This window comes from Artibeus jamaicensis, unplaced genomic scaffold (genome assembly GCF_021234435.1).
Source record: "Artibeus jamaicensis isolate MK-2021 breed Jamaican fruit bat unplaced genomic scaffold, CSHL_Jam_final contig_387, whole genome shotgun sequence".
NCBI lineage: Eukaryota > Metazoa > Chordata > Mammalia > Chiroptera > Phyllostomidae > Artibeus > Artibeus jamaicensis.
In genome coordinates this window covers 5291264-5308328 of record NW_026521812.1, presented here as the reverse complement: position 1 = coordinate 5308328, position 17065 = coordinate 5291264, and the positions used below count along the sequence as shown (strand labels likewise).

General features: G+C 36.0%; 1 protein-coding gene across 1 annotated transcript in view; it reads left to right on the top strand.

Annotated features, from left to right (window-relative positions):
* Nucleotides 1-17065, top strand: part of ENPP1 (ectonucleotide pyrophosphatase/phosphodiesterase 1) — a 66919-nt gene that overhangs the window by 37068 nt on the left and 12786 nt on the right. Inside the window, exons 12-22 of the mRNA XM_037147883.2 lie at nt 3142-3250; nt 4215-4346; nt 6621-6652; nt 7411-7538; nt 8330-8399; nt 9509-9596; nt 10701-10870; nt 11664-11715; nt 13414-13568; nt 14997-15126; nt 16769-16849. Of these exons, the coding sequence (XP_037003778.2) occupies nt 3142-3250; nt 4215-4346; nt 6621-6652; nt 7411-7538; nt 8330-8399; nt 9509-9596; nt 10701-10870; nt 11664-11715; nt 13414-13568; nt 14997-15126; nt 16769-16849 (1147 nt within the window). The remainder of the gene's footprint in view (nt 1-3141; nt 3251-4214; nt 4347-6620; nt 6653-7410; nt 7539-8329; nt 8400-9508; nt 9597-10700; nt 10871-11663; nt 11716-13413; nt 13569-14996; nt 15127-16768; nt 16850-17065) is intronic.

Below are 17065 nucleotides of genomic sequence, written 5' to 3'. Positions count from 1 at the left end.
AAGATTTTATGGTTTCTGGAAAGAGTGAGTATTAAGTCCAGTACTCAAGAGTGAGTTTTACTAAACCAAAGAAAGAATGTACTTTAATCAAAGTAAGAGTTGAGAGAATTAGTCTTGTTATATTTTTACAGTGCTGAACTGAACTGATGATGACTTAAACCCAATATTTTCAATTCCAAACCCTTCATCCACTTCATATCCCCCTACATGGCCCTAAAAACTAAGTGCTCTTTGAAAATTTTGTAATTGGATGAGACTCTGGTTTTCTGGGAAGACGTGGGATAGTGTGTCAGACAACAGAAGAAGCCTCCTGTGAACTCTCCACCTCAGGAAATGCATCTCCAACCATCCGAGCCCGTGCTTACAACCGGCTCGAGCATCAAAGGATCGACGATTTTATCGAAAGTATAGAGAACTTGAAATAATCACTGTTTTACTGAGTGGTTACAAGGAAATGAGGGGTAGGGACACTGCTCGTGGTCTAAGGCCCTCGGTGTAACATCCTGTGTGACCTGACACCCTTTTAGGGACTGAGCCCAGTCCTATGTTCGTACGTAAGTGGTCCGGTGCTCTAAAACCTCAAATGCTGCCGTCTGTTTCCAAGTGGCCACGTCATTTGGTACCATGGAGCACAGGAAACATTTGAACAGCAAGTGATATGAACTCCTTTCCTAATGCCTCTAAGTTGCCTTCCCTTATGATTCACATTTTATCTGTGATGTACAGTATGAAAAGTAATAATACGTAAGGACTTGTAAATATTGTTGGTTGTGTTGGAAGAGGAATATATTGGCAGGATCCCTAATCTCAGAATGTTTGTCTAATTATCCTTTGCCTCTGTGATTCTAAGACATAAACACACACTTTCTTATTAACTAGAGTTTCACTCCCAAATTCTCATCAGTTCTGCCCAGGTAGCCCAGACTGGAGGGTTTGTACACCTCAAGGACTCTTTAGTGTAGGGTTCCTAAGGTTGGGCCTGTCTTGTCTGTCATGGGCCCTGGGTTTGAGGGTGCTATGTGCTCTAAGTGCTTACTTTAGAAGCAGCAGAAGGAAGAGAGAAAAAACATGCTCATACGTCTCACTTGAACGTAAAGCATCTGCCTAAACCATCTTCCCCTGGTTTCCCTTCCCCTGGGTCTACCCTAGATTTGCCTTGTTACAGAGTAGCTTCCTGTTGGCGGCCTTCTCATCAGATAAAAAAGCGAGGAGACAGGAAAGGTGACCCTCATTGGGCTGTATTTACCCTTTGTATTTTTTCCAGCAAAATTCATCTCTGGCAGCTCCAGTGCAGCTAGTAACCCCATGTGCTCTTGCCGTGATCCTGTTCTTGAACTAAGCAGCAATGTTCCTTAGAGGAGGGATAAGGAAGATGTGTGGGCAACAACGTGGCAATATCATAACTGGTCAAACGGAACAGTTTCTCGTAGCTGTTGTTCTAGTTTGAACGCTTGGCCAGACGCTAGTGTAATTTTCACTAATTAACTGACACCTAAGACCTGTGTCTAGGTTAGTTTGACTATGAGGAAGTCTAAGGATTATTTCGTAATTGCAGATCACACACGCTTTTAAATCAGTGCTGCCTTTTACAATTCACGGAAGATTTTGCAAGTTACTGGCTTTTCTAATTCATCTTTGTTCAAGGTTGAGCCCACTGTTTTTGAATTATCTTTATCAACTTGTAAACTCTCTTTAACTCAACTATTACTGCCACATCAAAACATGTTTTATCTTAATACTTGAAAATTCCAACTCACTTTGCTTAGATAACTTTGAGTGAATGAAAGAGTGTATTGAAAGAGCTTGTTTCGAAAAACAGTAAAATACACTGACTATAAAAGATTAGGCTGATTTCAAACATAAGTTTTACTCAGGTGGTTTTGTAAAAAGAGAGGAAAGGAGAAACACTAAAAGCAGTTTACCAAAACCATTGGCCCGTTCTTGTGGTATTCGTATGCAAAATACATCTAGTTTAGAAGGAAATAATGTATTGTGTTCCTAGGAGTTCTCATTTTAAAAATTAAGTATATAGAAGCATTTCATGAATAATTTTAACATTTTTGAAAATGATGAAACGTTGCATTTATGCAGTAAATATTTAAATAATCAGAAAGAAAAAAGAGAAATTGGTTGTAGAAAATCAAGTAATAATTAGGATACATTTGTTTTTGGCCAAAACTATGAATTTGGGTTAGTATCACTTTGACCTAAATTGAGTCTGGTCTAAGGAGTGACATTCTGAACTTGAGGGGAGAGCCGATCAGTTCAGGTAATGCCATTTCCAAGACTTATGATTAAGCACATGGAATTTGGACCCTTCTACTGTTAATGGTCAGCAGTTATTTCATGCCTTTTCTGTGTTACCTGACTTGTCTTAGGCTAATGTGAATCAGTTCATCATAGTATTTGCATCTGCTGAACCCCCTCCCTTCCCTTCCCTTCCCTTCCCTTCCCTTCCCTTCCCTTCCCTTCCCTTCCCTTCCCTCCCCTCCCCTTCCCTTCCCTCCCCTCCCCTCCCCTCCCCTCCCTCCCCTCCCTCCCCTCCCCTCCCTCCCCTCCTCCCCTCCCTCCCCTGCCCTCCCCTCCTCTTCCCTTCTTTCCTTTCTCCCCCCTCCTTTTTTCTTTCTTTTCCTTCCTTCCTTCCTTCCTTCCTTCCTTCCTTCCTTCCTTCCTTCCTCCCTCCCTCCCTCCCTCCCTCCCTCCCTCCTCCCTCCCTTCCTCCCTTCCTTCCTTCCTTCCTTCCTTCCTTCCTTCCTTCCTTCCTTCCTTCCTCCTTTCCTCCCTCCCTCCCTCCCTCTTGCTCTCCCTCTCTCCCTTTCTTTCTCTCTCTTTCCTCCTCCCTCCCTCCCTCTTCTTTCTTCTTTTCTTCCTTCCTTCCTTCCTTCCTTCCTTCCTTCCTTCCTTCCTTCCTTCCTTCCTTCCTTCCTTCTTTTCTTTTCTTTTCTTTTCTTTTCTTTTCTTTTCTTTTCTTTTCTTTTCTTTTCTTTTCTTTTCTTTTCTTTTCTTTTCTTTTCTTTTCTTTTCTTTCTTTTCCTCTCTTCCTTCCTTCCCTCATTCCTTCCTTCTTTCCACAGAGATAGCTTTATATAGGAATAGCCATTTCTGTGTAATATATCATGTAAGATGGGTTCTCTTTCTTAGGTAATCAAAGCATTGCAGAGGGTTGACAACATGGTTGGCATGCTGATGGATGGTCTAAAAGAGCTGAATTTGCATCGATGTCTGAACCTCATCCTCATTTCAGATCATGGTAATCTGAATTTGCATCTTTTACCTGTCAAGTTAAATAGTGCCCCACCCTACCCAAATTTACTTGATCAGTCAATTATTGCTTCTTTATATCCTGATTGTTATAGTTGATTTTTTAAAACATAGTGTCTTGTGGAAAGTCTTTAGGAAAATATATTAAATATAAAGTACAAATGAAACAATTTATAGAAATCTAAAGCCTATCAATCAAAATGCACCTATCTCCTGATTTGGGGAAGGTTTTCACCAGGAATTGAAATAGTTATAAACTTTTTTTCATTATTAAATTTTGGTAAATCCACTCGAACAATTTTAAATTTAATTTGAACAAATTATTGTGTGCCTTTTCTATATTTTTTTAGCATGATAAGTCCTACTCAGGCAGTATATGTTAATTTTGGCAATATTTTAGTTTTGCTTTTGCTGTGATTTTTATAACATATGCTTTTTTATAGCCTTGGGACTATAAATGTGATATGTATACAAAAAATAGAAAACAAGTTCTTTTTGCTGTTTTTTCTTGTTATTGTTCATAGCTTCAGAATTAATTACTGAAAATTATTTCTAGAAACAGTCCTAAAAGTCATATCCTACAGAAACTCTAGTCTTGGAATGAGAATAAGAATTTTATACTCCCAGTTAATATCCTAGGTGATTTTTGGGAACATCACTAGGCTTTCATATTTAGTCTAGAAATGTGGTATCACTCCTCACTTGCATAAAGATATTATATATAATACATAAATAAGAGAGTAAACTAATTTTGGATAAGAGAAAAAGAAAAGATTTTTTTTAAAGGTGAAGTGGTAGATACAGCTGAAATTCTGTCTTACCTGTTGGATATTTAACTAGCATAAGCACTGAGCACATTTATTGAATTGAATTCTGGAAGTAAAAGAAGTTGTGTTCTACGTGTTACATTTTTTATTAAAGTTGCAACATGTTTGGGATTTTTTTAAACCTAGGCATGGAACAAGGCAGCTGTAAGAAATATATATACCTGAATAAATATCTGGGGGATGTTAAAAATATTAAAGTTGTATATGGACCTGCAGCTCGACTGAGACCCACTGATGTTCCAGACAAATACTATTCATGTAAGTATAGCTCCTTGCTAACTTTGGATATGGTTCTATTCAGAATATATTCCTCTAAATCATTATATGCCTAAACTAAAGGGAAGCATTAAAGTTCATTTCCTTTTCATGATTAAATACCTCCAGTGCAGATCTTTTGCACCCAAAGGGACTGGATGTTAGGACATGTCTAACCCTTTATCTGTACGGTATTCATGGCTTAGAATATCATTCAAGGAGCTAGTACATCTTTTTGTTATATTGTGTGCTTTTCTTATATTAGGTTTTACTTGTACAAAAAAAAAACCCTTAAAAGTTCAGCTACATTTATTCAACTGTAGTTAGTAACATTCAGTTAAAATAACTTACCAAGGTTATAGAATAATATTCTATTATGAGGAGGAATGCTGGCAGAGATGATTAATTCCATAAGCAACTGATTTCTGTCCTCAAAAGTGGGATTCTTAAGCCATTTCAAAAAGAAATAAGAATGTATTTGGAAACAGAGAAGAAGAGATTTCCTATTCTCTCTTGACCGCCAGAACTGCCAGGACTTTATTTGCAAGTCAAACTTATTTCATAATTGTTCGCACCTGTTTTGTACCCACTCTTTTTCTGTTTGTTTGTACAAGTCATACAATCTTACTATTACAGATAGGAAAATTTTTATCCATTTTTCTAAAATTAGAAGATAATCTTTAAGAATTTATATGTATACCCCTCTTTTTGATTACCATTCTTGGTAACTTTCAGATACTTAGGGCAATTTTGTTTATCTTTTTGTTACAAATTAACTTTCAAAATAGGAGACAAAGCTTTTCTGACAGTTACCAAAACTGGGTTAGGTACCAAAACTGGGTTAGGTTTGGGCACCGCAGTGCTATGTGTTTCTGTTGAATAGAAGATACTGTTGAATATTCTTAAAGAAAAAATAGACTTTGCTGCAGGAAAATGGTCATGCAAATTTATTAACATAAGAACCCAAACTCTATCTGCATGACAATTGTTAATTAGTACCATATTTTTCCGTGTATAATGCACTCCTGTAGATAATGCATACCCCCACTTTTGGCCCAAACTTTCAGGAAAAGAATATTTTGTCTTAATTTTTTAATTCAGTTATTTATTTACTTATATTTAGATACTTGTTTTTGTATTATTGTGTTTTGCATACAGATATTATTATTTCTTTTTAGAGTTGCACTTTTAACACATAAGCACCAGTAAAAGAATTAAAATCATTTATATAGATATGGAATTAGTACTACCCATGTATAAAAATCATCCTTATTTCCCCCTCAAAAATTTGGGCAAAAAAGTGTGCATTATATATCGCAAAATATGGTATTTTTTTAAATACATGAAAGTTAATACATAATACGTATTAAACCTCTTATTACAACTATAGAGGCAATAGCAGGGCCCAGAAATATTTAGGGGATGGCTGGGCTCCGCCATACCCTTAGCTCAGGCCCCCAAGTTTCCCAGATTAAAGCAAACTCTATATCTGTATTTACTTATCTACATGCATACATAAAGATATATGTACAGTACCTATTCTTTTATCCGGATAATTTTCTCCAGCGTCTGTGAAGCCTGACACAAGGCACACTGAGAAGGTGACCGTGAGCTGGCTATGCAAATGCAGCCCCAAAACCACTCTGCTTGTCCTCTCCTCTCAGTCCCCTGCAGGGATACAGGGAACTGATTTCTTATCTTGAAATTCGGGAATTACCGGTGAATATGAAAGTATTATAAAGTACCAAATAGCAGGTTCCCACCCTAAACTCCCCTAATTCACAACTCAGTTTCTCTCTTTAGAGATGAGCACTGTTAAGTTTGGAATGTCTCTCCTTGGATGTTTTCTATATGTAAATAAAACACATTCATTTTTATTTTTACACAATGGAATCATACTAGATCTAGATACATGGATGTATGAGTATTTGGGCAGATGGGCAGACAGATGAAAGGATGGATAGATGGTTGTACAGGTAGTTGGATAGATGGTCAGATACAGACAAACAATGGACAGACAGATGGATAGGCAGATGTTCTGTAACTTGCTTTTTCATTTAATGATAGGACATTATTTCACAGACTTTGGGTGAGGGTTCCTAAACATCTGTCTTATTCCTGTCAGTGGCTAATATATAAAGATTTAAATGAGCTGTTCGAAACCTGCTTTGGTATTTAAATATATGGTTTGAGCCTGACAGTTTATATTTTTGTCTTATTTTTATATCTAATTCTAGCATACCATCAACTATTATTTTTTATCTTTACCCCCTTCAGTTAATTATGAAGGCATTGCCAGAAATCTTTCTGTGAGTATCTTTGATTTTCTATTATCTAATTACTGCCTGTTTCGTATAATATACTTGCATATTTAGGAAAGTTTCAGTGTTTGTTCTTGGCATTATAGAATTAGAATTCTTGAGTATCTGGGCCAACATTTAAAGATTCTATAGTTTTTAAAGAACTTGAAGGTCCTGTCCCAATGATCTGGGTGTGAAAGTTTTTAAGAATTTGTGTATATACGTTGTTAAATGTATGTGGCAGTACAAGAAGTTATTGAAAGCAGACCGAAAACACCCTATAGCTGTTCCACCCTAAACACTATTAGCACCAGGATATATTTTTATCAGTCTTTTTTAATGCCTGTTTTTTTTAAATAAGCTTTTGTCCTAGTACTGAGCTATCTGTATTACATATTTTTTACTTGATAGAACATTTTCATTTTTGGAGAAAATTTTTATAATTGTAGTTGCACAAGTGTTTGAAAATAACATCATCGGTAGCACCTCAAATATAATCTCAAGACACACTTGAAGCATCCTGGGATAGCTGTGCAGTGATTGTGACTTCATGTAAAAATAAGAATATTCAATGGCTGGGAGTATTCTACTTGTACATTATGTTAGTAGTAAGAACTCAGGTGTTTTTCCATGTGTGATTTGTTCGGCATGTTGGTAAAGTGTTTGTGAGAAAAATATTCATATGGAGTTACAATGTACTTTTGAAAGAAGTTTGCACTTAAGAAGCCAGGCAAGTAATGTTTTTCCTTTGCCTCCTGCAATTTCAGTGCCGGGAGCCAAACCAGCACTTCAAACCTTACCTAAAGCAGTTCTTACCCAAACGATTGCATTTTGCTATAAGTGATAGGATTGAGCCCTTGACATTCTATTTGGACCCTCAGTGGCAACTTGCATTGTAAGTTCTGACAACCTCCCAGGTAAACGTAGCCTTACCTACTAGTAATTCAAAGTCACCTTTGAGTCCTTTGCAACAATGTTGTTATATGAACACTGTACAAATATGATTCCCTGCACTCTATCCTGGGTCTTCTCAACCTTGGCATCTCCACATTTTGTGTTAGATAATTCTTCATCGTGGGGAGCTGTCTTGTGTATTGTGGAATGTTTGACAGCGTTCCTGGCTTCTACTCACGAGATGCAAAAGTACCCTTTTTATAGTTGTAACAACCCTAAGCAGTGAACCAGATTTAGTCGACAGATTCACACTGCCTTATTAGAGAGCTGGGTTTTTGGTGCTGGGAAATACGAGACGATTGTTGTTACCCGCAGGGGGAAACTAATATTTAGTGAACATCTGTGTTTCCAGCATGTCTTGAGGTTAAACCATGTAAATTTTGTGAACAACCCAACATGACAAAATTGAAACCAAGAAAAGAAAATTGAATTTCTAAAGTCAAAGCTAATTACTGTCACAATCGGGGTTCAAAACCAGTTCTGTCTCAGTGATAGCATTTGGGTTTTTCTCCCTCTATACCATGTTACGGTTAATTTGTCTAAAAAATAAAAAAGAAAGGTGGCTTCTTAATACTTTTGAAAGCCAAGTGATTATTATTGCATTATTTTATTTGCCTTTTTCTCGGTCTGTTTAACAGCAGTTACGTGTTCTTTATTAGTGAAAATAATGCATGGTTGCCCAAGTTGCTTTATGAATGGACTTTTTATTAATTTATATTATGTAAAAATTAGGAATCCTTCAGAAAGGAAATACTGTGGAAGTGGATTTCACGGCTCTGACAACATATTTTCAAGTATGCAAGTGAGTAAACCTATTATAGTTTTTAAAAATAATACCTATATCTGAAGAAAAAGTGATATATAAACTTTTACATGGAAAAAAAGCCATTATATGTCTTGAATAAGAAGTAATGAAACATACACTTTCATATAGCTGTTTTCTTTTGGGTATTGATTAAAATAATACAATTGTGTTAAAATTTATATTCATATTTCATGAATATGTGACATGTACCTCCCACTAAATTTCCAATAATTATTTTGTACATACTATATACTCCATTAAGAATATATATTACTCCATAGTACATGAAAGACAATTTGTTAATATTTAAAAAGATATACTTAGTTCTAAATGAAGATAATACTTTAAATTTACCTTTCTTTTAAAACTTTAAAAAATATATTTATTTCTTTTTGTAGAGAGAGGGAAAGGAAAGCAGAAAGGGAGATAAACAGCAATGGTTGCCTCTCACATGCCCCCAACTGGGGACCTGGCCTGTAACTCAGGCATGTGCCCTGACTGGGAATTGAACCAGTGACCTTTTGGTTCTCAGGCCAGTGCTTAATCCACTGAGCCACACCAGCCAGGGCTAAAAAAATTTAAATATACTCACAATAATTATCTAATTTGATCCCTGCAACACTGTGTGAGGTGGGCATGGTGAGGTTTATATTCCTATTCATAGATGAATATAGATATCATTGTAATTCTGTTCTGAATGTCAAGTCAGGAATTATAGTAAAGCTAAGAGAAATATCCTAGGTGTCCTCAGATATTTGTGCAATAGGGGTTTAAAAAATTCCACAAAATTTGTTGGGCATAGTCTTTTTTTCTCTTAACATAATCAGTTTATACATGTACAATGTAGAAGATAAGATAACTTTTAAATTTTTTATTTTTTAAATTACAGTCTACATTCAATATTAGTTAGTTTCAGGTGTACAGCATAGCAGTTAGACATTTACATAACTTATGACATGATTTCCCAAAAAGTCTACTTATTGGCACTTGGCACCATACATAGTTATTACAATATTATTGACTATATTCCCTGTGCTGTGCTTTATATTTGGCCGACTACATACATAACAGGAATTTATAAACTGCTACTTTTCTGGTCAACCTAGGCTCTCTTTATTGGCTATGGACCTGGATTCAAGCATGGCATTGAAGTTGATTCCTTTGAAAATATCGAAGTCTATAACTTAATGTGTGGTAAGTGTGAGTAGGGAGCTTTTATATCTTCTGGAAACAGAGCTGGAATAGAATGATCAAAATTAGGTCACTTGATGGGTACCTTGTGGAAATGATGATGAGGCAAGACAGACGCTTACATTTTCACCTTTTTTCTTCCTGAACCAGAGTCATTGAAAAAATGTGCCGAACATTCCATCTGATTACTTATCTGATTCTTCCACTAGGCTGCACCCTGGTAAAGTACAACACCCAGAGTGAAGAGGTGTGTACATCCCCAATGCCTAGTACTTTGACAGGCCCCAGGGCTTAATTATATGACCATTGAATCAGATCAGTGGTGGAAGCCAGAGAAAAGAGTTTGGGGGCTCTGAAAGGGAGACAAAACAAGTGGAACTTCTGGTAGCCTTAATAGATGGCAATGTCAAGTTTGTGAAAATGAAGGCGACCCATTCTTGGTTTACTCTGTACTTTCTTAATTAGTACTTTACGGGTGTAGGGTATTATATCCCGAATATCACTTCCTTTTTCTGATAATGATACTGGGCATTTGCAAACCTTAAATGTATCCTAAGGATAATTCTTTTAATGGGAGCTGATATACATAAGTGAGTTTATAGACCCTAAAGCAGGGCCTGGCATAGAGTAAATGCTTTACTATATGTGTTTGCTATTATTATTATTATTGTTATTATTATTAAAGGCATGAATCTTCAATGTGGACAAAGCTAGTTTTGAATACTAGGTCTATTATGTTAGTAGGTTTTGGACCTTGAGCACAGTGCTGTGATTACTCATCTACCAAATACTGGCAATAACCTATTAAATTGTTTGAAGAATTAAGTAAGAAAGACATATAAGCACAGCAATAGTCATCTAGTAAGCATTCAACATATGCTAACTATAGTTATTATGCACATTAAAGTTCAGATATTTTTATAGAGAATAGAGCATATATGTCAGTATTTCCATTAGCAATAGCATTGTTATAAATACTGTAAAACCCCAAAGAGTTAAGGATTCATATAGATTTGGTTTTGAAAAATAAGAATCATAGTACAAGTCTAGTATTTAGTTGATTTTGAAACTTTTAAGTAAATCTTGACTTTTCTTGGAATCATGCAGATTTACTGAATTTGACACCTGCTCCTAATAATGGAACTCATGGAAGTCTTAACCACCTTCTCAAGAATCCCATTTACACCCCGAAGCACCCCAAAGAAGCTCGGCCTCTGGTACAGTGCCCCGTCACAAGGACCCCCAGAGAGAACCTCGGCTGCTCCTGTGACCCCTCGGTGAGGGCCGCTGAGAGGCTGAGCCAGGGAGGGGGGTTGTTTTCATGGCACTTGCTGCGCTGTGGGAATACTTGAGGGTCTAATTCAAGTTGATGAGCAAGAGTAACAATCAGATTTATTTTTAATTCTAGTGATACACACAGGCCTTTCATTATTTCTTTTTCCTCTACCTTGTTTTTGCATTTTTGCCTCTCTTTTTTATCCCTGGGTCCTGCGACTTGACTTGCAGGTTGGGAGAAGTTAAGCTGAGCCCTGTTCTCCCAGCAGTGAGTTCTTGATTATAAACCAGGAACAATATCCCTTCTCCGAAGTACAACCCCACCTATTTTCAATTTAGGGGGAAAATACCACCTTTCGGTACAAAATGGATATGTGGCACTGTTCCATTTTTCTCCAACCTTAATATATACAGTAGTTGTGAAAGGATGAGAATATGTGACAGGTCATGAACAAAATTGATGGGGTGCCTAAAGATAAGAACTTGGGGAGAAGCTGAGTTTATGGTCTTGCCCTTGTTTTAGACTTTTAGAAAGGCTGAAGACTAGAGATCAGAATTTTAAAGTGGCAATCATATTCTTATTTTCATAAATAGTGTGTTTATGCTAATAATTTTGTATATTTATAACTGTCATCCCTACCCTTTTACTCTTTATCAGAAAAATAATTTGACTTGTACAGAATGGTTTCAAATTTTATCTTTGTCTACAGTGGGATAATTTAGCTATAAAAGTTGTTTGTTACAAAAATAAAACATGTCTGTGATTCCTTAAAAATAATATTATTAATTGTTTAGATTTTTCAAGTCATGGACTTTAAGACACAATTGAATCTGACTGTGACAGAAGGTAAGGCATGTTTATTCTTGAACTTGGACTGTGGAAGTAGGCTTTTTCTCAGTAGTGTGCATCACAGAGAATTGGTTTGGAGGCATTTTTGAGAATAGTCAGTAAAATAAAGGGAGTAGTGGAGGACCACCTGATGAAGCCTAGAGACCTCTTTGCTTGGCAGTCCATACCGTTATTCATAAGGAAAGGGGGATTGACAGTGGAAATAGCATGCAATGTATTTAATGGAGGCTGTTTTGAGATTTTGAAGATTTTTGTTAGGTTTATAAGGTTTGTAATAAATCTTCTGATTTCCATTTTTTAAAAAAGATTTTATTTATTTATTTTAGACAGATGGGAAGGGAGGGAGAAAGTAAGGCATAGAAACATCAGTGTGTGAGAGATACATTGACTGGTTGCCTCTGGCACACCCCCAACTGGGGGCCTGGCCTACAACCCAGGCATGTGCCCTGACTGGGAATCAAACCTGTGATGTTTTGGTTTACAGGCGCATGCTCAGTCCAGTGAGCCACACCAGCCAGGGTTGATTTGCATTTAAGATACCTGTTAAATATCTATCTCACTGGGTTCTTAGTTAATTATAAGAAAGTGTAAGTTGATTTATTTATCAAAAATTATTTCTTCATTACTTTTGAATGAAAATTAAGAATATGCCCTGTAACACACAGCTCAGTAAATAACTGAGACTTTGAAAGAATACCTGTTTAAAACTTGTCTCATAAAATGTGGAAGAGTGAAGGGATTAGGAAATATTGAGTGTAGAATTTTGTGCAAAATTAAACTTTTTCAATATAGCAATGCTTGCAGAGAGTTAAACAATAAAATCTGTTGCTAATAAGAAAAATAACGAGAAATGTAGACACCTGATGAAATTGGTCAGTTGTGACTTGGAGAGTTCAGTGACTCTTCCATACAGTCTCTGATGGACTTTGACAGAGTCTTCAGTAGATTAAATTACTTGTCTTACAGTATTTTTCTGCCAGAATAAAAAGGTGAATTCTGCCCTATTCTTTACTTGAATTTGTCTATAAAATTCTGTAAATGTTCAGGTTGGAGAAATCTGTGATGATCGAAGGTGTTAAAGTCTCATGGTAAAGAATGTCACTTGCAGAATTGGGCAGATCTAAATTCGAAGATGAGTTTAGGAATTATGTATTCACAGAAAAAGTATTTGCTTCCCATAAACTACTGCTTTCTCATCTGTAAAATGGACATATAACCTTAATTCATAGGACTATTTAAAAATTAAACTAGATGATGTCTACAAAGAATCCTACAAAGCACCCGACACTTGGAAAAGGGCAATAAACACTATATAATATTATTGGTCTATTCAGTTTAATCCCATAATTTCAGTTCTGCACTTTTGCTTTCCAAGTACATGTATCATCCAGAAAATTTCTTTCTGGAAAGACATCCTGAAGAGTAAGTAATTGAAATAATATCAAAGAATTTTAGTAATGTAATTTAAATCCCAATTGCTGGGATTTCTAGCAGTTTCACGTATATTGGGATATCTTTGTATTACATTGCTCTTTCATAATCTGCACAGGCAAAAAGTACAGTGAATCCCTTTTGTTTCCTTAATTGTTTATGGTTCTGCTCTTTGTAGTTAGTTTTTGTTAGAGTTGAAAAAATTTTTTCAGCAGGGTCTGAGTACACTTAAATGGTGCTTTTGTTTTCCTCCTGTGACCCAAGAGAAGGTTGTTAAGCGCAGCACTTTACCCTATGGGAGACCCAGAGTTCTCCAGAAGAACAGCACTGTCTGTCTCCTCTACCAGCACTGGTTTGTGAGTGGCTACCGCTCCAACATCCACATGCCCCTCTGGACCTCCTACACTGTGGACAGAAATGCAAGTATTTGTCACCCCATTGTCAAATTATCATTAGGCAGAAATCATTGAGAGCGTTGTTTCTCATGGCTAATCCCAAATTAGGTTACTGAACTGGGAGTCAGAAAAAATAGGGTCCGGTTCGGGCACTCACAGGCTTGTGGCTGTGCAACTCAGAGCGTACTACTTGTCCTACGAAAGGAAGGATGTGTAGGAAAGATGTCTCTCTTACCTTTGATTTAAATATCGTAAGATTTTAACATATAATTTCATGAAATAATTTTTACAGTCAGTCACAGTTATTCACTTTTAAATACATAGTATGTGAGCCCAGGGATTTCCTTCAACTCTCTGTAGATTCTCACTGATGGGGAAAGCTCAGTGGTCTCATGGCATGTGCCATGCATCCACGGGAAGACCCCCAGACCCAGCCAGGGAGAGGCTGGGGATTCTGTTCACCCTCCACACCAGGGGATTTTGGCCTTGAGAGGAGTGAGGGAAAATATCCCAGCGTAAGACCACCATTATTCCTCGGTCCTGGGTGCTGTAGTATGAAGGGCAATGATACGAGATTGCCCTTGAAAGAGAGAGTAAAGGGATTCAATGAGATTTAGATCTTACTTGGAATGGAACTTTTAAACTATTTATTTAATAATAAATCCTACTCATAAATGTTAATATCAAATGTTAATAAATGTTAGTATCACTGAGATTGCTAAATAAAAAGATAAGGATGTGTGTGTGTATATATATGTATATGTATATATAATATATATATGTAATTTATCTGTGTAAAAACATATATATAATGCACATACCTTAATATATTTACATAAAATTTCTACCTTAAACTTGAATTTAAAAAAGTTGTGTATATTCACAATTTTTACTTGAGTTTGTACTCTGTAGCATTCTACACAGTTTTGTAAGTCCTATCTGATTTATTATTGTTTCATACCTCAAATATGATGTTTTCATTGTTTAAATTTTCACTTCTCCTGTGTAACTAAAGCTGCAAAAATTCAGAGTCATCACTACTCCTAAGGTTTTCACACCACATTGCGATTTAGTAGCTTTTTGCATTTGCCCCCTCCTTCTACCCCAAACATTTGCTTGTGCAGTTGAGTCTCAGATCTCTAAAAAGCAGCAATTCCCTATATAAAAGTTTGAAATCAATAAAAAAATTATAAACAAAATTAGCACAATGTAGTAAGAAAATATTGTATATATATGACAAATGATTAATATCCTTAATATTGTAAAGAGTTGTGCATTTCAGATATAAAAAAGATGACTATAATAGTAGAAAATGGAAAAATGATGAAGGACATGAACAGACCGTCAGAGCTCCGTCATATTATGATGTAGTTCACCTTCAACCATGTACAGACTGATCTCCTTTTCTTCTAAACCCCTGTACCTGATGGTGCTTTTTGTTTTGTTTTTCAGGATAGTTTCTCCAGAGAAGACTTTTTCAATTGCCTTTATGAGGATCCGCGGGTTTCCTTTAGTCCTGTCCATAAGTGTTCATTTTATAAAAACAACGCAAAAATAAGTTATGGGTTCCTCTCCCCACCACGTAAGTTCCCTCCGCCCTGCTTTTCCCCTTCCCTTATTTCCTTTCCTTTATTCTCTTTTTCTTCCTTTTCTTTCTTATGGGGCAATGTCAATCATCATATTTATTTGCTGATAAAAATTATGAGTGAGAAATATACTATTAGAGGAAATTGTTTTTTAGTTTTTTTAATTAATTTTTTAAAAATCTCTTCTATTGATGATGCTGTTACAGTTGTGCCAATTTTTTCCCCTTTGCCCCCTACTGCCTGGTACCACCCCACTTTGCTCCAGCAATCCTTCCCATCCCCTTAGTTCATGTCCATGGGTCATGTGTTTCTTTGGCTTCTTTCTTTCCTACACTATTCTTAACCTCCCCCTATTTGGTTCCTACCAATTATGCTTCTTGATCCCTGCACCTTTCCCCCCATTCTTCCCCATCCCCCTCCCTGCCTATAACTCTCCATGTGATCCCCATACCTATGATTGTTTGATTGTCTGAGTGTTTGCTTAGTTTAATTTTTGTTTTTATTTTTTAGATTCAGTTGTTGATAGCTGTAAATTTGTTGTCATTTTAATATTCATACTTTGATTTTCTTCTTTTTCTTAAATAAGTCATTATTAGGGGAAACTTAAACATGAGGTCTAAAACTTGAGGTTTACAAAACTTTTCCTTTTGTTTGAAGGGTAGCTGATTCAGTGCAGATACTGTAGACAAGACACGATTCACTCTTCTCCATGTCTTTTAATCAGAATTTAAGAAAACCCAGTGAGGTCAGAAAAATGCATCTGGGTTCTTCAGAAGGAGATACTATTTTGTTATTTAAAACAAAAATGTAATTTGTCAAAGAACTAACCAAAGGTATAGCCTAAGTATGCTTGCTCTCACCAATTCATGGCCACTAGAGAATACCTTCTTTTAAGTTAAAGGTTCTATTTTTTTTAAGTGGCAAATTTGTGTGCTAATGAGAACACTTTTTGAGGTCACCCTAAAAAGGCAAAAATCAGAAGGTTCCCATTGCTCAAATACCCTCAATACCCAGTCCAGTCCTTGGAAAAAGTGTCTGAAGTCAGAACCTGGCTATTGCATTATAAAAATAGACCAGACCCAAGCTGAAAATCCGTACAAAGAAGCCTTGTACAGCATTTCCAGGCAGACATCCTGTGATGTTTTTTCTGGGTAGAAGGTGTTGTTCTGAAGCCAGATACTGGTTTTTTCTTTTCACTGAAAGAGTTTAAGGACAGAAGATTGTCAACACAATATGCTTTAGTTAAAATAAGACAAATAAGGTAAAATTTGAAAGTGTTTAATTCGGGACCTTTCTTATTACAGTCTTTTTGCTTTTGGTGAATTCATTTTGAAGAAGAAAACATACAAATATTTTTATTTTGTTAAAGGACTCGAACAAACACATTGCATTTCTCCCTTGAACCAATATCTGGGAAAGTTTTATGGGTTTAGGGTGATACTCAGCTTATTTTTTAAAATGCACCCCATGAGAATGTATTATTTCTGTCTATGGCCGTACCACTGTGAACACTCCTGATCTCGTCTGATCTCAGAAGCTAAGCAGGGTTGGGCCTGGTTAGTACTTGGATGGGAGAAAGTATAATTTCTAATGTTATTTGTGAAGAATGAAATAGTTGTCCTTTTCATTTCTTTGTAGAACTAACTAAAGGTTCCAGTAAAATGTATTCTGAAGCATTGCTCACTACTAATATAGTGCCAATGTACCAGAGTTTTCAAGGTAAAAAAATTTAACCCTATGCCTTATAATTTTAATGAATTTCTGTGTATATATGTATATTTTATAGCTATCACTTATATGTAATAAAACCTGTTTTAAATGAAATGGCTAAATATCAAATACATTCTTACTGGTTTGTTTGACTTTAAGAATTCCAGTACACAAAAAAATTCTATAAGTATTAAAATTATAGTATATACCAATACCTGTTATTCT